Source organism: Corvus hawaiiensis, chromosome 1, assembly GCF_020740725.1.
Source record: "Corvus hawaiiensis isolate bCorHaw1 chromosome 1, bCorHaw1.pri.cur, whole genome shotgun sequence".
NCBI classification, from domain to species: domain Eukaryota; kingdom Metazoa; phylum Chordata; class Aves; order Passeriformes; family Corvidae; genus Corvus; species Corvus hawaiiensis.
In genome coordinates, this window is record NC_063213.1 from 5271360 (window position 1) to 5293953 (window position 22594).

The window sequence follows — 22594 nt, forward strand, 5'->3', positions numbered from 1 at the left end:
ATGTGTAGAGTATGTGAAGTTTTGGGGATTATGTGAAGTTTTGGGGATACCCATCCAAATCATGGTCTTCTTGGGCACTTGAGAAAGGATCAAAGACTTGTGTGGAACAGATGCTGAGGCATAGGTCTGTGAATATATAGAAATGTATGTCTGCATGTAGATGAGACTGTGTGTGTCTTCTCTAAGCTCTGTGCCTGGTGGTTATCTCTGCCTGAATGAAATCATTTTTGTTTCCAGAACCACTGAAATGGAGCTGTATGAACAGATACTCTGAATCTGGATGAGAACTGTAGAGAAAAGAATTTTGTCCAAGTCAGATAACAAATGTAGACAATTTGGGGAGAGCTAAAGTGTTTGAGGCGTTGTCTGAGGTGGTAATAGAAGACAGTGAGTGTTTGATGAATAATTATGGAGGTGGAGGAAAGAGAGAAGCAATAAATCAAGTTGGGACTGGAATAGGTGTTTTATTATGTATGATTGTATGTGAACCAGTGATTAAAACAAGGAGCCTCCCTGGGCTTTCAGACTCTGCTTGTCAGCATGGGATCTATTGACGTTACTTGATTTTAACTGTAAATGTTGTGGCTTTGTTCGAGTGCTGTGGGTCTTTTGATAAATAGCTTCATCAATGCTCAAAACTTAATGCTCTGATGTGTTACTAACATGGGTATTGTACCTGTGCACTTCAATGTTTTAAGCTAAATAGAAAAAGAAAGCCCCATCAGGAGTGCAAGGATCAGAAAAACATAGGAATTGGTAATGTTGAATCCAATACAGTCTCTTTCTGACCATCCAGTAAGATTTTTTTTTGGACTTGTGATGAAAGATGAAGTTCTTATACTGTAAATATTTGAAATATTTTGTAAAACAGGAGGATTTGTCCATCAGTTATACCTCTTTTGCTCTCATCACTGCTTAAAGAAAGGAGAGATCTACTTGGGGAAAGATCTGGCATGAAAATTCAGACTAAACATTTTCAGTTTTCCTGCACCTCCAAATTGTTCTTAAACTACAGAATTAAAACACCACTTGGCTTGCACAGTGATGTGCTTTTAAGAGGACTTTCTGTGTGTCCATTAAGCCCTGTCCATGGACTGCTCCATGCTCCAGGTTCAGCAGTAAAGTGCATTGCAAAGGCAAGAGGCATCTTCTGCTTTCAGCACTCAGCCCAGGTGCAACATGAGCAGAGAATAACTTGCATTGTTGCTTGCTCTCATTGCACTGGTTTTAAGGAATAAATAAAGATATCTTTTCTCCTGATAATTTTCATCAGTGCTGAATTCCCCCAAGTGGGGTGGAGATAAAATATGGGAATTCCCAGGCTCAATCTGGCCTTCGCATACCTACAGCAGCATCTCTCTGTGGCACTGAACATCCCCATTTGCTCCAGAAAACAATTAATAGAGCTCAAAATATAGATATTTTTCTAATTTCCTATTAACATTAACTATTGGAACTTAGGGTATCCTTATCTACACAGGCAACAAATCTTTCTTTGAATGTTTTGTCCGCAGGGGCAGCCTGCAGCAGCAGCTTCAGCAGTTCAAATGGGAAGTACAGTGAAAAATATTTCCTTTATCTTCAGTTTTGAAAATTCTTCTTTTCTTTTCTCCCCCTCCATTTTCTTAAAGCAAAAAAACAGTGTTATCATGTTCTTGTCACTAGGAGCACACAAAGCTCCCTGTTCTCCTTTTCCGGAATACATGCTGGTTTTTACTGTGGTAGTCACCTTTTTTCTAGGATAAAAGATGCACATTTTTTCAATTGCTGCTCTTCTTAAATTTTCCCAGTCATTCTCATTACCTTCTCAATACTTTCCAGTCTGGCAGGTACCCTACTGAAAGCACTGAAAGTGGCATTTCTTCTGCATCATAGAGTCATTTAGGTTGGAAAAGACTTTTAAAGCCATCAAGTCCAACCATTACCCCAGCACTGCCAAGTCCACCACTAAACTCTGTCCCCAAGAGCCACATCTACACATCTTTTAAAACCCACCAGGGATGGTGACCCCACCACCTCCCTGGGTAGCCTGTTCCTAATATCCAAACTAAACCTCTCCTGGTGCAACTTGAGGTTATTTTTTCCAGTCCTGTCGCTTGTTCCCTAGGAGAAGAGACCGACCCTGACCTGGCTGCACCCTCCTGTAGAGGGGAATTGTAGAGAGTGAGAAGCCTTTCCTGCCCTCCAGGAGACCAACACTCCCACCCAGCTTGGTGTCATCTGCAAAGTGACTGAGGGTGCACTTGATCCCCTTGTCCATTTGAAAAGTTATTAAACAGAACTGATAGAAGCAAGCCACTGCTTATCAGTCCTTTCCTATATATTACTCCATCCTGGCTGTCCTGTATATCAATATTACACTTTTCTCTGATCATGGCTTCATATTACATAAAAGTGTTGACTAAGAATCCCTCCAAAAAAAAAAAATCCGTCTCTCTTATCTGAATTTAGTCAGGGAATTTAAGGACTGACAAGGTTTTGGATAGGTGAGATTTTCTCCTTCTCTGCTTTACTTCACTTTCTGACAACTGAATATCCCACTTTGCATTTCTCCACTCTTTTGTTTTAGTGGAGTAGGTCTCTCTAGTGCTCCTCATTCAATCCACACCTCAGACTTTATTTACCTGGAAAATACTGTGTATAGGAGATGTTGTTACCTCTCTGTTCACCCTCTCTTTCCATTGTACGTATAAATGTAACAAAGAAATGCAGGTGCAGCCCTCTATTAGCCCACAGATATCCTGCACACTGTCTTTTCAGCTTAATCCATGTTTTCTGTCTCTCAGCCCTTTTTTGATCCAATTTATTTGTTTTCTTTATCACAGTAAGTGCAGAAGTTAGTTTTTTTCTGTTTTTCCATCATCTGTCTGTAATCAAATGCATTCAACCTTTGTAGCAGCTTTTTATTTTAATTCTTTTGTGTGAAACATATGAAAAAATTCCATAAAACACAAAACATCTAGAAAACTTCCAGAGAGCACACTTCAGCACTTTGCTACCTATTCATATGGAGCATATGTCTAAACAAGTGGTACTAAATGTGCTTTTAGTTATATGCTATGCACCCTATAGCCCTAAGTGTGTGGGTCTGAGTGACTGGTGAGGCACAGAGGCATAGAAGGAGGATATCTGAAGATGTTTAAAAGCCAGATGTGTGTTTATTGCTAGTCATTGTCTCCTGTCTCATCTTCCTGGGGCCATGCTCCTGGACTTGGCAAGGTCCCTAAGCCAATCTGACAGCATCTAAATTCTCCACTCTCCTCTAGTGCACGTCTCCAAAAGCTCCTGATGTGCTTTTCCTCCTCTCCTGATGTGCTTTTTGTTCCCTCAGACCATGTGAGCAGCACGAACCATGTACTGTGGATCTCTGAGGCTTTCAGAGCCTCTTCTAGTGCACGGGAGCCATCTAGCTCAAGAGGGCTTGATTGATATTTTTAGTGGCTTTTTCTCAAAAGGGGAAAATCTGTACTGTCAAAATTGGAGATATTTTCTGTGCTGTGGCGACTGCTGAGCCTGGCAGGGAAATTGCTTCTCTGACTTGTCTGGAGCGTGGGGAGAAGCACTAATAGGAGCCTACCAGAGAGACTCAAACTGAAGGGGACCACTTTCCTCCCACCACCTCGTTGTATGATTTTCTACAACCTCCTCCCAGCCCCTCCATATCTCCTGCAGGACAACTCATGCCTGGAATTCCAGGCTGTGTTTACCACAAAGTCATGCAGTTGCCAATGCTGTACATAAAGTTGTCCCCTTGATCTCTGCTCCTTCTACCCACCCAACCCTCTTGGCCATAACTCCTCCTGTTCCTTTTTGAACTGACATTTTGGAAATGTTCTTCCACATGGTTGCAGGGTATGGAGGCAGCAGAGAGCTGGGCCAGAAGTGGTTTCGCAGGGACAGAGGGAGGACGGGAAGCAGGGAGAGGAGAGCACACAAGAGCCTTTGAAACTCAGCAGAAGGGTCAGCAGCAGCAGATGCCAGGGGAGAGCAAAGGAGAGCCAGATGCCCTGTCATGGGCTGAGCAACAGGAGAGTAACTGATTATTATAATTATTTGCAACCCCTTTTAGCCAAGGAGAACTAACTGGCAGTGCCATTTTTTTTCCCAAGCATTCTCCCCTAATAACACCCTTAATACAGCCTGTTCCATGGCTTTTGTGAGGCATGTTTTTCATCTCCAAACTCAATTTCATTTATTAGAGGCTTCGCCGTGTGTGACACAGTGTGCACGCAGCAAGTGCAGCAAGGATTCATTTTAATTATTGTGTATTACCACGAGGCAAAGTGTGTTTGCGCCCGTGGGCGAAAGGGCGAGGAGGGGGTGGTGTCTATTCCCTTTCTGTGCTATGTATCACAACTGTAAGGAGATGGAGCTTTCTGAACTGCATTTTAAATTTGGAATCGGGACGTTGGGTGGCTGTCAGTGCTCTGTGCCAGCCCCAGCGCAGGGAGAAAGTCTCCAAGCAGCCAGCGCCCGTGTGGCTGCAATAAATAGTCCGAGATAACAAACACCTCTCTGAAGTTTTTGTTAGAAAGTCAGCCAGAGGACTCTTCTCTGGGCAGTGACTAATGATATTTGAATGTTGCTCTTTATGCAAGTGTGATAATATAATGGGTTGTTGTTGGGTTTTTTTTAAAATTGGAATTAATTTGTTGTAAGATGAGTGAAAATAACATTTCGGTAGGGCCTTCAAAGGAGGAACATACACTGGAGGCAGAAATTGTGTTTTCTAAGCTGACTCAAACATTTTTTACTTTTCTGAATGAGAAAGTTTTGCTTTCCTTCACACAGAAATGAGGAAGGTTTCTACCTTGCAGTCTATGTACCCTACTGGCTTTCTGCTCAGTTGAGTGACAGAGGTGTGGAAAACATAAGGTGAAGCATATTTTTAATTGGAAAATGCTTTTTTTGAGGAAGTTTGCATTTTTTTTTCTGTTAATGTGACAAGTAGAGATATTGTGAATGTTTGCTGTGTTAGAATCAGCTGTTGTGGGAGGGAGCAATACAGAGATCTGAAAGGTATTGAAAAATCAGAAAAAGTGTAGAATGAAACAGACAAAATGGTGAGGAACTGACTTTGGAAGGAGGATATGGCAGGAATAGAATTTGGGAAATAGAAATAGAATTTCATGGGGAATTTGTGTTTTTAATCACTTGCATATAGTGACTTTAAAATTATGGCCAGTGTTTTTTGCTTTGACAAGTGTAGGAGGCAGAGCACGGTCTTCCAGGAGACCTTGTTATTCAGACCATTTTTAATTCTTTTAATATGACCAGATAGTTACCTTGCTCTGGAAATTCCTGTAGAAAAATTCCTAAAAGGCAATGTATTGTTTATAACAGTGGCATCAATATTTATATTGATATAAATATACTTAGTAAAGCTGGTAGAAAAAAAAAATCAGCATTTGCTTTGGAAAGAATGGCACGTTGCATAAAGTTTATATACACACACACAGGTGCTACAAATATCATGGTTTTGGCTTAATTTTACTTGAAAAATTAAAGATCAAAAACCAAAAGCAAACACCTAAAATAGAGGGTTTCAGTTTTATTTTCCATATTTGTTTTCCTTTTTCTCCCAATCACAAGCTGAAATTTTTCAGTGAAAACAAAAAAAAACCCCAAAAATTAATTGCAATCTTCCAAGGCAATGAAAAATCATTGTGTTTTCAGGTGGTGTTGCTCAGTTTGAGCAGTTTTCAGAGAGAAAATCCTACTCTACATGAAAAAGGAGTTTCTAGTTCTTTGCCCACGTTAGAGTTAACTGATGGGAAGCTGAGGCCATGGGTTAATATGGTACCAAGGTGGTTTGTTCTTTAAAGCAAGAGTGAAAACCTGTTTGCTTCTTGCAGCCCTCTGATTGCCCAGCAGGCTTGATTGAAATCCAAACCAACAGGCTTTGAAGGAAAGATTGATTGTTGTGCACATTTTTGATAATGCAGCAATTTGTCTCCTTGGGTATAAAGCTCTAATTCCCCTTTAATTTTTCAGAGGGGAATCAGGGGCTCGCGTCTTCCTCAGCCTGAGGTTTGTCACAGTGGCTGTGGCACCTCCTTGCACACACCCCGTGGTGAAGATGTCCCTCCCAGCAGCACCTACACACCAGTTCCCCACCCTGCATTTCATGGGGCTCTTTGGCATCTGCCTTACTGCTTGTTTTAGAAATGTAAATGTTTAAGTCAACAGCAGACAACAGAATTTTGTCTGTTCTTGAGATTTCAAATTTCTTGTTTGCACACAGAGAATCCTTGTCCTCCTTAATTCTGTCCTCAGACTCCGTTCTTATCTTCTGATTTAGCTGACCAGGAGATGTCATTTTGGTTTTCAACCAATACTGTGCTCCAGAATTTCAATCAAACCTCGAATCATAAAATCATAGAATGGTTTGTGTTGGAAAGGACCTGAAAGATGATCTAGCTTGGAGAGAAAGTGGTCTGGTGTGTTTGTGTCACTAACTCCGTGTATCCCAAATAAGATGCCACCTGTCCAGAGAAAAGCACAAGTCTTTTCCCAGAAGAACTGGAGGGTGAAAGGTGATGCAGACATGGCGTTCTCCTCCGTTCTGTGGTGATTGATCACCAACCCTTAACCACAGTCAATTCCTGAGTGTTGCTGTCACACAAGGTGTTTCCCTAGAAAGCCCACATGTCAGACAAAGGGGAAAAGCATCCAATCTGAGCAGGATCTGTGCTCTGATAACTTGTGAACACCATCACGTGCCCCTGTAACCACAAGCTCCTGGGCAGTAATTCTCTCTTGGCATGCAGCAGAGCAGGGCTTTTCCACCGCTCACAGCTTACAGAGAAAGCCACAGCACATCTGTTCGGTGGTTGAGCCATTGAGCATTCTCTGCATAGCCCGCCTGGATAAGCTGTCACTCTTGATTTTTAAAGCATTTCACAACAGAGGGTTAGCCTGGAATGGAGAACCTCTTGTGAGCAGCATCTGCAGAGGCCCCTCTGCTCACAAAGCCTTACTGTGCGAGGCTGCCACCATCACGTCTTAGTCAAGAGGGGATCACGTCCTCTCTGCTGCAGCAAGCCACACCAGAATATTCACCTTTCCTCAGCGAGCAGCACACCTACGTTTTGAATTTATTATGTTTCTAGAGCAATGCTTTTATCTGTTCTTCCCTGCCACCATCCAGGTGTTGGAGATGTTCCTTAGAACATCTCCTTTTCTTCACATTCCCTCTGGAACACAGATTTTTCTTACCCTTTTGAGAAGAAATTGGCCTCCTGTACTGTTATTTACTCTGAATGTTAGTCTTGGTTGGATGGGGATAGAAGAAGAAGTGTGTATGCAAAGTCTCTCATTAGCCAGGAGATGCTTATTTCCTTAAGCCTTATTGATGATCAGCCCGGGATTGAGCCACAGCACTTAAACTTAGCTTGCTCCTGAGTCTCCCTTGAGAAGTGTCTATCTCTCTCCATTGCCATTAGAGATGACTACAGTGATAAATATTTGTCTTTGTGAATACTTCCTTGTTTGTTTGATCTTTAACAGCGTGCATTTTTGTTTCTTTTGCTTTATACTGTGTGTTTTCTACGCTGAGCAGAATCCACCAGACTGAGGGAGTGGGCTGCTTTGTTAATATTATTACATTCTGAATTATAGCTGGTTACATTTTTAACCTATGATTCAGTAATTTCTACCACAGACTTCAATTAATATGTGTCTCCTCAGTGTAGAGACTAAAAGTTACAGGATAGCATATGGTGTGGTTTCATTACACTTACAGAATTTAGTAGCAGTGTTCTTGGTTTGAACAGAGAGGGACACGGCTGAGTAGCATTTCCTAAAAACCTTGCCCACAGCCCGTTGCCACCTTATTCAACTGGCCAGATTCAGAATACAAACAGCAAGTGCTTACAGGGATTTGAAAAAAATATATTTATTTTTCCAATTTATAGAAGTTAAAGTTAGCAAAACAAAGCAAAAGCACACCATTCATCTCTCAGTTGCTGTCCCAATTGAGTATGCTGGGTGGTGGATGATATTTTCGAACGTTATCATTCCCAGAATGTGTTTATTGAAAAGCCATTTCTCTATTTCTGTTGCAGTGAACTATTTCATAAAGAATGGTACAGAAGATGTGTTACTGTGTGGCAATAGCACTGATGCTGGGTAAGTACTTTAGAAATATCTTCACTTCTGGTCTGGTTTTGTTATATTATTATTATTATTATTATTATTGCTACATTTTCCTCTAGTTCTGTCCACTTTTCACCAGCATGAAGTAGATATTTCAACTTCCTTGTGTCTAGGCATAATAGGAGAGAGGATAATGACAATATTGTGCATAGTAACACAATCTTCTCAACTGCAGGGAAGAGAAGTTTCTGTGTGTCAGTTATTCAGGTTTAAAACCTTTAGGGGCCTTATTACAGTTCTTTTTCAATACATTTGAACTTCTCAGTAAAAAAATAGTGAAAACTAAGTAACATTTTGGCTGAGTGGAGAGTATTTTAATGGAAATGAAGCAGGATTATAAACAGAAAGCCTGGAGGGACTTAAACTGATGATGAATTCCTGGCTTTTGGCAAAGGAAGATAAACAGATCAACAAATGTTCCAAAAATAGCATGTTTTGGAGCTGGGAAGGTACTCAGATTTGTGATCTACATTTGCACTTGATTTGTTTGTAGACTACGTGTATTTAATTTTCTCATTGTATAGACAGTGAAGAGATCCAGGGGTGTGCTAACATCCTCTGCACAAAGGACTTTATTCATATCCCTGCCATCTATAGATGCCAGTGGTTCCTCCTGCATCCCATCCTCAAGGGCCAAGTGCACTGTCAGAGCGTGTGATTTAATTTGACAGCTTCTCATGATCTTGATGGAAGTGAAAGAGTTCAGATAGGATGGAAAGAGATGGGATCTTGTGTGGTCAGAGGAAAATTAAAAGCCATGCAAAGATTGCAGGCTGTTAGGAACTGTAGGAGAAGGTGGAAAATACCTTGGAGTGGTGGGATAGAGGAGCTTTTGAGCCAAATATATGAGAGCATCTGAACCAGGGCGATGGGTGTCTTAAGCCAAGAGAGAGGAGGAGGTGAGATGATCTAGTTCTGGAGGGAGATGTTCTGAGCTGGTAGAACCAAATGCTGAAGACTGCAGAAAAATAGGGTTTAACTTAGGAAGAATTTAATGAGAAAAAAGGCATGTGTGTGCAGGGAGGCAGCAGGAAGATGAAGGGAAGATAAAATCTGAACTTGCTTGTGGACAAAAAAGCAAGAAAAGCCCTGAGGTCCTGGGGAGAGACATTTTGCTTTCTGCTGCCACTGCCTGTATCTGTATTGACATCAGACAAAGGGAAAGCTCAGTGTCAGCCTTCCCTCTGCAGGCCTGGTGTGTCTGATCCATATTGCCAGCCTGAGTTAGACTCCAAGATCCTTGGGCAGCGGGCCATGCTTTCCCCTTTGTTTGTTCCTCGGGAGGTACGATGTCAGCATCCATTAATTAAGCCCTTTGTTGATTGTAATACATTGCATTTATCCAGGCTCAGGCAGAGCTCCAAGGCTATGGGGATGTTTCCTGGGAATCCCTGGATTTGGCAATCCGCATTGTGCTGGTGAACCTCAGCCTCTGCAAACCAATAGGCAATAACATTGGGAAAAACGAGTGTTGTGCACAGCAACAATACTTTTTGTGTCATGGAATATCCTTTGTTCTCACTGATGACCTGAGGCATGGTGGTGGAATGCTGCTGCTCATGGGCAATGCTGAAAGAGTCAATTACTACTGCTTTGGAATTGTTCAGCTGGTGGGAAGTTAAATACCAATCCAATGTCCTTGGAGTATTTGTATATTGGCAGCCTGTATGGATTTAAGGGTTAGTTTCTAGCAAGGCAAACCCACCCTGTTTCCTTCCCAGGAAAGTTAATAAATTGCAGCGTGTCAGCAAAAAGCCATGATAGGAGGAAACCTCTGGTGGAGGCACTGTGCCCACGAGAGAGTTACAGCCTGAACCAGCCAGGGGAGAACTTGCAGCTCCTGAGTATAAGAGGAAGAAATTGCCACCCTCGAACTGAGTGTTCTTGTACTTGTTTTGATAAAGACATCAAAACTGTCAGTGTTTGTGACATCAAGGGAAACCAGCTTTCCCTTTATGCCTCAGTTCTTTCTTCTTCAGCCTTTTGCTGTTTTAGTTAAGTATTTAATACCACTGGGTAAGGTTTGAGTTTAAATGCCTAAAAATGGGTAATAAATATCCCTACTTACACTGGTTTTTTTAGCTCAGGACTAGCAAGTGTTTTCTCATCTGCTGTACATTGCACAGAGTAACTGCCAGTCATCCAGTTCCGTTGTTTAAAGACATGAAGATAATTGGAAAGATGATCCTAAGGCCCCAGGGGATGTGCAAAGTCATATATTCCCACCTGTTGGGACAGGGAAAGCATCATTTACAGGCTGACGTATCTAACAAGTGGATTTGTTTTCTCTCACCCTTCAATGATCAAAGCCAAGAGCAAGAGTGTTCAATGGTAAACCAAAATCTGCTTGCTTGGGACTTTCTGGGGCAGGTTGCACCGCAGGATCAGGGGAGGGGAGTTAAGAGGAAGTAAATGCATCAGGCTGTGGTTTCCTCTTTTTTTAGTAATGAATTTCATGACAAATGAGGACACTTAAATTGGGAACCCATCAAGGCAGCAGGAAGGTGTGGTAAGGAAAGACAGCTGGCAGGGCCATGTCTGAGTGTTCATAGTATTTGTGGAACATGCTTTTGCTCCCAGTTTGGAGCTTGAATTCATCAGCCTCTGGGATCCACTGAGGACCCAAAGGAAATTCAGGGAAGGGCAGTGTCGTGTGTTCTCTCCTGGAAAGATTTGTTGTTAGACTGAGGGATATCTGTGTTGTGGCCAGGATATTAAATCTTGAGGCAATTGAAAAAGCCATTTCAGTGCATTTTTAAAAGCATGTTAATGACACTCTGAGGTTTGTCTGGTTGCTGTTATTATGGAAGAGTTAAAAAAAAGGTAATAATAAATCTGCTATGGCAATTGTTAGGTGATGAGACTCGAGTGGTCTAATGTAAGAGCGTGCAGTGATGGAGACTGCAACCTGAGCTGGAGTAGCAAGCCAAAATCAGCAGGGAAATGATCATCAGTGGATTCTATATATCACAGGCAATCTAATTATCTCCAAGGTGGGGGCTTTATTACATTACTAGGAGGGACTGTTTTCTGAACAAGCACCCAAGCTGCCAATAAAGCAGGAGGTAATGGATCTAGCTAATATTGATTCCAGTTCAGAAGGGATTTGAATAGATGTATGTCACTCAGCTGCAGCAAACATGTCTCTAGTACTTGACCTGGCAGATATAAGGAAAAAACCATTTATTTGCGTTTTTAGATATTCTCAAGCAATCTCAAGAATCTTTGTTAAAACCATGCTGCAGAGACATGATAGGAATGTCAGGGAGATGGCAAATTTCTTAGGTGCACAAGGGCTAATCTGTCTGTGAGATTTCCCATGTGATGCTTCAGAAGCCTTCTTCTTGATTCCTGAAATTTGACTTTTCTTCATTTAATCAAACTGCACTTTCCTGTTGCTTTTCATTTTGTTTATCTGACTGCATTTTCGCCCTTGATGTACTGCAGGAATTTGTTTTGTGCTTACAGGGAACAGAGTACAATGGAAATAAGAAGTAACTTTTGGAGAAGAGGGGAAATCAAATGATTGTGATCAAAGATATTCTTTGGCTCAAAGTGACACGTGCTTGGTGTTTCACAATGAGCACATTCAGGAAACTACACTGATGGAAAAATTCTCTGTGTGTCACAGATTGGTCAGACTGGGAGCAATGCTAACAGTAAGGCTCTCTTAACAAAAAAAACCAACAAAAAAGTAGTGTATTTGCCGAGTTGTTGATGTTTTTAAATGCATTTCAAGGTTAAATTTAGTAGTTCTTTTGGATGTGGCTGCACTGGGATATACACAATTTGTTTCTCTTTACAATTCCAGCTTCTTCTATTTGATTTGTTTAAAATAAATGGAGAAAGCTCAAATAGTCTGATTTTAGAAAGGGATTACAAATTCTGTAAATTAGCTTTTCAATTTAATCCCCAGTATGTAGCTTATCCAATTTTGAACACCTTGTTTCAGTCTCAAGGAAGGGGCAGTAAAGATCCAGCATAGTGATCAAGTATATGAGAGACCTTAGGTAGGAGCAGAAGGTGGGAACTGCTCTGTCCTTAGTGAAATCAAGCCCTAGCATCAAGTGGAGCATGATTTGTGAAGGGTGCAGAGCAGCAGGTGACAGCAGACACCACCGTACACTTTATATATTTTTATTTATATATATGCACATCCTATGTGTCTGCCCTGCTGTGTGAAAGTGGCCCTGCAGTGCAAAATTGCCACGAATCCACAGATGAGTATTTGTGGTGATAGTGACAAGGGGAAGGCTTGGGAAGGGAAGGGTAGCTGGAAGTGGTGCTTTGGGGTGTGCTTAGGGACCTACAGCAAGAACAAAGAACCTGCAGCAAGAGCAAAGCAGCACTTGGTGCCTGGCCCCAGGCGATGGGACAAGGGCAACACCAGGCAAGAAGTGAGGGAGCTCCAAGGCCCTTGCTCTCAGGAGTCCTGAGAGTCCTGGTCACACCTTCAGATCCAGCGAGGCATCCTGCTAGAGCACACCTGCTAGGGCACGGTTGCTGCCACCAGAACAGATTCCCAGAGTGGAGCAGATCCCTGTCAGGCCACAACAGCCCTCCAGTGCAGTTCCAGCTTGTCCCTTGTTGGTGACATTTAACCATCCAGTTTGGTGAGGTGACCAGCACTGCAGAGTCCCCTGCTTCCCCACAGAGTAAAGATTTTGGGCTGCAGCAGCGTGGAATTATCTGTCTGTGAGAGAGGAAGATACATTTCAGCTCTAAAGCATTTCCACTTTCATCCTGCTGTAATTTCACAGGGATGTTTTTCTGCTATGCTTAGGCTGCTGTTTTTATTTCCCCTCCTGCCTGAAGGTTTGGTTGAGCAATAGAAATAGCAAGGAAATTTGTCCATTAGGAGAAAGAGACAAGATGCTGTCAATGTACAAAGTAAACAAGCAGACATGAAAGAGAAACTTAAATTCTTTCTTTTCACTTTTTCACTTGCAATTACAACAAGGAGCTGGCTTTTCAGAAAAGTGTACATGTTTTAAGTCAGTTATGTCCCCTTTGGATCTCAAAGTCAGACTGCTTAATTTTTTTTTTTTCCCTTGCACATGATATGTCCTGTGTATTTAGCTCATGGGCAGGACTAGTCTACAAGATCATACTGACAATGAAAGCAGATTTGCATCATGTCTGTACTGATACTACCAAAAAAGACTAGTGAACAGGAAGGAAAAGCAGTCAGTAAATCTACTTCAGGAACAACAAGAAAGCACCTTTGGCAACTGCATCCTAGTAACTGTTGCTATAGAAACTTTAGCTACCTTTATTCTCACTATGACCTTGATTTTTCTTAACAGGATACATTAAAATAATGTACACTGTGGGGCAAGGTTCTCTATGGTTTGGTAAATTCTGTCACTGAGCTCATTGCGTATAAGGGATGAAGGAATGACCATGTGTTGTAGCGCTCCTCAAAGTTTTTGTGTTAGTCCTAACTCTTTCTAAGGTATTATCAGAAAAAAAACCCAAAACCCTTTGTTTGCTTTTCTGTTGTGGTGTTTTACTAAGGTAATTAATACCCACACATAAAATTGCATCAGATGCCTGTTTTCATAGTCTCCATGAGCACCAAAAGCAGTGTTTTTGTGGCAGTTTCTCCACATCTCCATCCTGTCAGCACGCTCGTTACACATACAGCGAGGCAGCACTTTGATCTCTCTGAGCTGTAGTAACATTCCTTTGCCTTTATGCATCCTCCACGAGGTGATTTAAAGCCCCTTGTAAAGGCTTATCACACCCCTCAAGGGTAGAGAAGAAACATGCTTCATGCTGAGCGGGAGAGCTGCTATCGGGTGCTTCCACCAGTGCTACCGCAGCTCTCCTCCAGACCTTGGCAGGGGAGAGTCTGGAAGAATGTATGTCTGCCAGAACGTGTCAAACAACCTCCAGCAACATAACCCCAACTGCACTAGAAACTGGGGAGCTGCACCAGGGAAAAGTGCACCAAGTTGATTCTGTTGTCCTGCTGCTGGCAGTGAGGACCATTGAAGCCCTGAGTTGCCTGAACGTAAATCTGTGGTGTTATTATTATTGCTGTTGTTGTTATCAATTGTTTTCTATAAGAAGGTCCTAGATTCAAGCCATATTGTGCTGGATAATGGAAAATTAGGATGAGAAGAGCTCTCTTGGCTTGGAGGTTTGGCATTTCAGAAGTGCAGTCCATGGATGAGTGGGGTGGAGGTGTTGCACATAGACACTCCTGGCGAGCAACAGCAATGGGTAAAGTCAGGAGAAAGCCCTGCAAGTGATGTCAGGACTACCTAGCTTTGTCAGGCAGGTCATGGTCTGCCAGTGTTCAACTTGCTGCAGGAATGGGTCCATCCTAGGGAATGGGATACTGGAAGCTTTGGCATGTGCCCAGTGGGATTGGTATGTGCATTACCCTCACCAAATGCAGCCTGATGTGGTACAGCTGGGCTGACAAGTGGGAGAGGCTGTAAAGGTTGCTTGAGTGAGGAGGGGGACGCAGTTTCCAAATGTGTCCTCTTCAAATGTCACCAGAGCAGGGGTATTTTGGAAAGAATTGTGTTGTTTAAACTACTAGAGTTAAAAACGTAATTACACCCCAGATTATCAAGCAATATTAGTGAATTTGTTTCAAACCTTCAGGCTATGCAGCACAACTTAAATGAATTTACCTAGATTCTGATGTAAATCACATCAGCTTTTCTGTTTACTCTGAGCTGGCTACAGTGACAGGAGAGTGAGGGTGGTTTGCTCATGGTGAGAAAGCCTCTTGCTTGCGCATGCTAAACAAACAGAAAGCAACTATGACATCTCAAAGGTGCTACAGGGGCAATGGGCATGACTTGAGGTATTTTGAAGGTTTAGGAACAGTAATAACAGTCCCCATTCCTAGGGATCAGTGGTGTATTTGGAAGATCATGTCTCTGGTCAAACAGCAGCAGTAGGGATTAAATCCAAATCCACTCAATTCTTAAGGAGGGGTAATATTACCTCTTAGTCAAAGCTGTAATAAGCTCATCAGCCATATGAGAGAAGCAGACTTACTAGAGGCTACAGCCTTCATTAGGCAGTAATCTACTATTATCTTTATGATGATAAATTATTGCCCTACATTTTGTTTGGTGGGTTAGACAGAAGATCCGGTGTCTGGCCACTGGACTGAGTCAAAAGAAATGAGAGCTTGCTTGCCTGGCTGCAGCATGGGCTCTGAAGAAGGCACACTGCAGGGCAGGCAGTTGTTCCCCTCTCTGCTGGCGTGCGTGCGCGGAGGGCTCTGATGTCTCAGGCTGAATCCACGGCTTTTCCATCTGCCGGAGCAAGCAGCCAGTGGGGAAGGCTGAAACTTTTCCTGGATACAAGTCAGCAGCATGCACAGGTCAGTGGGTGCTCTGAGCCTGTGAGCAAGCCTGCTCATGGGCACCTCCTCTTTTCTCCTCCAGTTTCAACTCTTGCTTGATGTTGCTCTTTATTCTGAGCATTTCTTCTCTTCTTTGTCATCATCACTTTATTTTTTCCTTTTCCCTGCAGCATATGGTTCAATTTGCTTGCACTTCCATCATTTCAGACAATTGGCACCCTTTCCCTTGCTTTTAAAAACGTCCTTCAAATTCTCTCTGTCCATTTGGATGCTTGGAGTGAGAGCTGCTGGGGGCTCCTGGTCAGACCTATCCAAGACAAAGCATGCCACTGCAAGTCAGATCTTGGCTTTTAGATTGTAATTAGTGGGGAATAGTTAGACCCTCTAACCATGTTTAGTCTTTAATATTGCAGAAAGAGCAGGGGAAGGAGAGAAACCTGTGATTTTCAGGCACATCAAGCACCCAGTGATATCAGTGGCTTTGGATGAAGTGCTGTTGGCTTTTGGCCCCTTTCTCCTCCATGCCCAGTTACCCTTACAACATTCATTTTTAAAAATATTTTCCTGTTTTAGAATGGATAGTTTAATTTTTTCAGGTAAGAGCAAATGTCAGTCTAAGGATCTTTGTTCCCCCCAGTATGCACTCCTGATTTGGCTGCTGGTCTCCTCCCTCAAAGTCAAGGGAAACAAGAAAATATGGAAAGTGCAGGGAAAAATACTCAGGTCTGTGGTCTAAAGGAAATTTAAGCCTCTCTTTTGTGTTCTGTGGACTTTAGCAGGGTGAGGCAGGTTGAGGAAGACTCTACTGTGCTCATCAACCAGCCATGGAGGCCGTGGGCATTGTCTGTCTGTCAAAGTCTGCAAGGTTTGAAACCCTACCTTGGAGGTTCCATTTCCAGCCACCAGGGTAATTTCCATTCCCCAGGAATCAGCCATGTGTCAAAGACATCAGCTGTAAACTTTTCATCTTGATTTCTGCATTCTTAGGCTTAAGGTGTGACCTGAGCAGGAAAAGGGACCCTTACCAAAACAGGGGTTGGCTTTTTTAATTTTTGCTGTGTCTGTGGTATGTGCTGCCTTGCTTCTGTAGTGAGCAAGCCAGAGTGTCCCTCTGGAACCTAAACTCAAGGGAAGTGCAGCCTTCACCCCGCAGATGTCATTGATGCTGACTCCTGGTAGCACATGGACAACCGTCCCTGTATTTTCAGGATCTGGTTGTTACAATCCAGTGCATGGTCGCTTTACAAATCTTTTATTGCCCAAGCCTATTGGCCACTGTAGCCTGGATCACCAGGTTGCTTGGCTTGCCTGGATTAAACTCTTGAGACAGAGCATTGTGTAATTATGCCCCTCAGCTACAACTCTCTGGCATTCCCAGCCTGTGTTATTTAAACCAAAGCTGTTTCTTATGTCCTTTAATTTCCTGTACCAATGCCAGCTTACAGTGCTGATTACAGCCTGATGGATAGGTAGGTAGGCTGCTGCTTTTAACTTTTCCAAATCAATGACACTAATTTTATTGTGATCAATTGAACAGCATCCTGTGACGCTGCTGTGGAGGATGGCATATTTATGTAGCTTGCTGTTGTTGCCCATCTCTGTGCATCAGAGGAGAGTACAATCCTCTCAAATGCTTCCCTGAAGTAAAAGAGGCTGAAGAGTTTGCTAAAAAATCCAAAGGGGTAAGCTTAATATCATACATGGAGGCAGGTTCAGTAAAATCTTGAGGCTCCTTAAAAAAATCCTCAGAGGAAATGGTGTCAGTTGCAGAATAATATTCTCATGTAAGAGCCTTACACCTAAATTTCTGTAGTGTTTTTCTGGGAAGCAGCATTTTTTTTTCTCTCTGTATTTTTAACATATTCCCATACCCTGTGGGTTATCTCTCTGTTGGCCACAAAGGAGGGTGAGCAGGAATAAGGAGCTGACAAGTAGGAAATTCTGTCTTACGTGTCTGGTTGCTGTAAGAAGGATGTAAGCTAACATTAACAGCATTTTTGGGCTGGAGTTCATGCTTTTCATGCTGCAGCACCTCGTTTGAATGCTCTTAAAGCTGAAAACAGTATTAGAGAAGTATGTTATCCTGGTTTCAGCTGGGATGGAGTTAATTTTCTTCGTTGTGGCTGCTACAATGCTGTGTTTTGGATTTAGGATCAGATTGATGTTGGTAACACACTGATGTTGCTAAGAAATGCTTCTACTAAGTGAAAGACTTCTCAGCTTCTCATGCTTTGCCAGTAAGGAGGCTTGGGGGGACACAAGGAGCTGGGAGGGGACACAGCCAGGACAGCTGACCCCAACTGGCCAGAGGGATATTTCAGACCATATGAAGTCATGCTCAGTACGTAAACCGGGGGAAGAGCTAGCTGGGGCCACTGCTTGGGACCTGGCTGGGCATTGGTCAGCAAGGGGTGAGCAATTGCACTGAGCATCACTTGTATAGTTTAATTATTTAATTATTGTAATTATTAATATTATTATTATTTAAATTATTATTCTTTTCTTCCTTTTCTGTCCTATTGAACTGTCTTTATCTCAGCACACGAGATTTCTCACTGTTACTCTTCCAGTTCTCTCCCCCATCCCACTGGGCCAGGGGTGAGGGAGCAGCTCTGTGGGCTTTAGCTACCAGCTGGGGTTAAACCACTCACTGCAGAGCTAGACAGTGGAAAAGGACCCATAAGGACAGAATGAAACATGAAAAATTGTATTATATGTGTATTTATAATGCTGATTGTATTATAAACAGAAAATATTCCTCTGAGGTACCACTGCTCCCTTTCACAGTCAGAGGGGTTGCATCTCCATGTCCTACAGCTTTCCAAGGAAAGTGCAGTGCTTTGAGCTCTTGCTTGAATATTCTTCTTCATCAGAAGTTTCCCTAGAAAGCAACACTGGCAGTGAACCTGCGTGACTTTGTATCTTCTAGTCTGTGCCCAGAGATTCCTATGAAAATACAACCCAGCGTTCCTAATGCTCCCCTTTCTTTCAGGCTCTTGTTCTAGGGTGAAGAGATGAAGAGGAAATTATCTCTACTAATTGAGATTCAGAGGAAAATCTCACCCTTCTCATTAATTGATATTAATAGAAAAATTTCCATTATGCCTAAGATTTTAGGAAACTTACTGTAGATGAAGCCCAGTTTCCAAATGACTGCCCTGCCCAGGCTTAAGTCCACTATTAAAGTAACCACCAGCAAGTTTCTCTCAGCTGCATTGGGTTGTTTTAGTCATTAGTAATAATGTTAAAATACAAACAATGAGACCAGATCAATGGAGCCACTCAGGATTTCTCTTTTGTGGGAGATTAAGGAAAGGACTCTGCACCTCTGGACATGATCACAAAGTTTCCAACCAAGCCCAGTGCGTGAGAGCAGGCATTTTCTCATGGCAGAAATAATCAGCCTTACAGAAATGTTCATGTCCTGTGTAGACATGATGTCTTAGAGCCAGCAAGGGGAATTTCCTTCTCAGGAGCCTGCAGAATCCATTTCTCAGAGCTCCTGAACAGTTGAATAGCACGTCACGGGTGATGAAGGTTCTTTGCAGCAGCAGATCACAGGCAGAAATCTCATGTCTCTACAGCAGAGTGACAGCAGATGCTGCCTTTGGGAGAGAGGAGATTTAATGAAAAAGGCTGCCTCAAAAAAGGACATGGGTATACAATTCCTTGAGATTCAATGTGCATCTACATATTTTAGGGGGAAAAAATAGATTTCTGCACATTATTATCTTCTAACTCAGTAATGTTACTGTATTTTTTATTCAAATGTGGCTCTTGTTAGGAAAAAATAGGTAGTAGAAGTAGGAAAGATCTAGAAGGAGGCTTTTCTAGACTGGCAGGGAAAAAATTAGAAGTGGCTCTTTTTCTTTCTTTGTGAGATATAATTGTTATCTAAATTCTCAGCTGGTATAAGCTATCTTGGTTCTACCTAAGGTGACAGAATCACTTCTTATACCCTCACTTGTGTGTTACATTTAATTCACTAAACATCAGCTGTTCATTTTTCATTGCTTTTTCTGAAAACTACTGTAAACAAGGATCTGCACACATTTTGCAATGCTTCAGCACTCCTTTTATCAGCATTCAAAGCAGACTTACTTTAAAATTTGTGATTCACTACTGATATAAAATTAAGATTCTAAAAGTGCTGTTGAATGTCTAAGGGTGGTGGCAGACACCACAGATTTGTATAGCAACATATTCTCATTTCAATATACCATACAGGTTGCTATCCTGTGCTTTAAAAGTTTGTTTTATATCTGTATAAAAATTATATTTTTTAAAGTAAAAGAATACCGATTTTTATACTGAGGCATACTCTGGTTTCTCAGGGGTCAACTTCTTTTTTCTGGTGTTTTAAAAATTAGTTTGCATTATTTATATTTCTTCTTTGTGTTTTAAATTGTGGAAATATTCTGCTTTGGTATAAAATAGCAGTGATTGAGAAATTCTAGGGTTTTTTTCTAGGAGAAAATGAAGCTAAGAGCTATACACTTTACATGTCTGGTGATGTCCAAAATCCCTCATATTCCAGCCATCCCTAGTTGTGGCAGCTGGAATTTGCAGGGAATTGTACCAGATTCATCTCTGTCTGAAGGCTAAGGAGAACAGGGAGAGCTGGTGTAGCTGCACATTCTGCTGAGATCTGCTTCTCCAGATGTTAGTTTTCACCCAAAAAATTCCCAAATACCATAGGGCTCCAGGGCACTTGATCTCGTAGTCTCTTCCTAGGATACATAAAGAAGGAAGCCTTTGCATATTTCTATGTCTTCAATTTCTAATGGGTCATACCTTATTTTTGGAGAGTGGCTTCTGATGTGCAGGAGCCGAGGGGGTTTTTGACTAATCTGTTCTGAGAGAGAGGATGGCACCTTGACCCAGGATCTCTTCTGCCTTGTGTTTCACTTGATGATGCAGTTCAGTGCTTACACAGTACCACTGAGAGTGTTTTTTATCTTTTCTGGTATATGGGGCTAGAAAATTACTTGTAAAGAGCCTCAAAGGTTAATGAGAGCCAGCAAAATTCATACTATCTGCATGCCATTTAATGCAGTAATCTACAAGACACACAAGGAAAGCTTTTTCCTGGCGGAAATAGAAAAAATGTCATGACCCCAGACTGTGGCAGTGAGTGGAACAAAGGCCTGGGTTTCTTAGATTAAAGATTTAATCCTTGTGGGGGGTGAGTGAGGTCAGGCAAAGGAAGCAATCAGGAAGGTGCTCTGATAGCACAGGCTGGTGGTGTCCAGCCAGTGTCAGGCTGTGTAAGCAAAAGAGCAGGTTCCTCATCACAGTGTTACCTGCAATTGTAACAGGAGACACCAGGTTTTTGATTCTTAATTAGGAAGAAGTGCTAAGAGAAACTATATTTAAGTACTAAAGTCCTGTCTAGGCACCTAATTCCAGTCTGTTCCAAATATATGAAGTGCTAGGTGGTATTATTTGCCATTGCACCCTGTGCTATGGTTATTATTTCTCTGTTTAATCTTTCAAAGTAAAAATAAGATTGCAAAGACCTTTGGTATCATGAAGTAGCATCACCTATTTCCTGTGGTTTTACACAGTGAAAGAATTTACCATTGATGCTCTTAACCAAGAGCATCCAATGTGTTTCCCTGGAAATCAGTTTCTCCATGTTGGAGCCAGATAAAATGCATCTCATAGATTGTATTTGATGTTTTGCAGCACGTGCCCTGAGGGATATATATGTCTGAAGGCTGGGGAAAATCCTGACCATGGTTACACAAGCTTTGATACTTTTGGCTGGGCCTTTCTCTCCTTGTTCCGTCTTATGACTCAAGATTACTGGGAACGTCTTTACCAACAGGTATCAGGTTATTTTATTACTGTTAAAAAGTATAAATAAACACATCATCTTGTTACAGTGGCATATATAATAGTTAAAGAAAGAATTGCTGGTTATTAGGTAAACTGTGCTCTGTGTGTGTTCTAGAGAAGGATGATCAGATCTTCTGGAGGAGGACAATCAGTTCTTACAATTAATTTATTAAAAGTGATGATATTCGAAGACATTAGGCTGGGTGTTTGGGCAAATTGAGAAAAAGTGGTGCTGAGAGAAGGACACTAATTCACCTGAGTCTAAATGAAGTTCACTGCTTGAGGAAGATCACCACATCACCACTTGGTGATTTTTTGTTGGATGGTGTAACACAAACAAATCTTTCGAGTCCGGCTCAAGAAAGGGCTAGGGAAGCATCTGTATACTTGGCATATCTGATTTTGCCAGGCATGGTGATGAGCACAAATTCAGAAAATGGCAAGACTACATGACACATTTCAGTTCCCCCTGCTGCAAGCTCTTCATTGTGGACACCTGACAGAGGCATAAACAGATCCAGACTCAGCTCACAGTCACATGCACGGTGGTCTCAGAGTAAATGCTCACTTCAGCATGCATTTCCTGAAATGTGTGCAAACCCCAAAGAACTACATCTGCCAGTTTGGTACTGAATTACATTCTCTGTCCATGAGGACACTGATGATTTGCTGCTGCATCTCAAACCTGCCAAAACGGGAACGTGATCGTAAGGAAATCAAGGGATAATGTTGACAGAACTACTCTGAAGGTACTGAGGTAGACATCGCTGAAGATTTGGGGGATTTCAGCTTCACATACAGCCAGTTACACAATTTCACTTCAGGAAAATGTAAAACAATGAAACTGAAGATTCTTTAAACAACTGTATTCACTTACTTGACACAGAGCTACGTGTACAACTCTGGAAGACAGAAACTATCACAGCAAATAAGGATGAACATCAGTCCTTTTTATTATTTGACCTTATACTATCACACAGTGTTTTCTGTCAGTAGTATCAACTCACTGAGCATGGGACATATCTGTTACATATCTGTTACACATAAGCTGTCCCCCAAAATTCCAGTTTTGCCGATAAATCTGGTGAAGAAACAGGGGGTACATTCAGCAGAGCCCAAGGCTTGATTCTTCTCATCCTGACACTGATGTCTCAATGGTATTGGATGAATTGCACCCTAAACATGTGTTTTTTCTCCCTGAAAAAGGACCTGGATTGTAGACATCTGAGGGGATCCAGCATGAATCCCACTTGGATGGTTTCT

The 22594-nt window shown here is 42.0% G+C and overlaps 1 protein-coding gene across 5 annotated transcripts in view; it reads left to right on the forward strand.

Moving 5' to 3' along the window:
• LOC125333446 (sodium channel protein type 5 subunit alpha-like) overlaps positions 1 to 22594 on the forward strand; it is a 216089-nt gene that overhangs the window by 70461 nt on the left and 123034 nt on the right. For all 5 annotated transcript variants that reach the window (XM_048319415.1, XM_048319370.1, XM_048319497.1 and 2 more), the window contains exons 8-9: positions 8067 to 8130; positions 21179 to 21320. In XM_048319415.1, coding sequence (XP_048175372.1) covers positions 8067 to 8130; positions 21179 to 21320 — 206 coding nt within the window. The remainder of the gene's footprint in view (positions 1 to 8066; positions 8131 to 21178; positions 21321 to 22594) is intronic.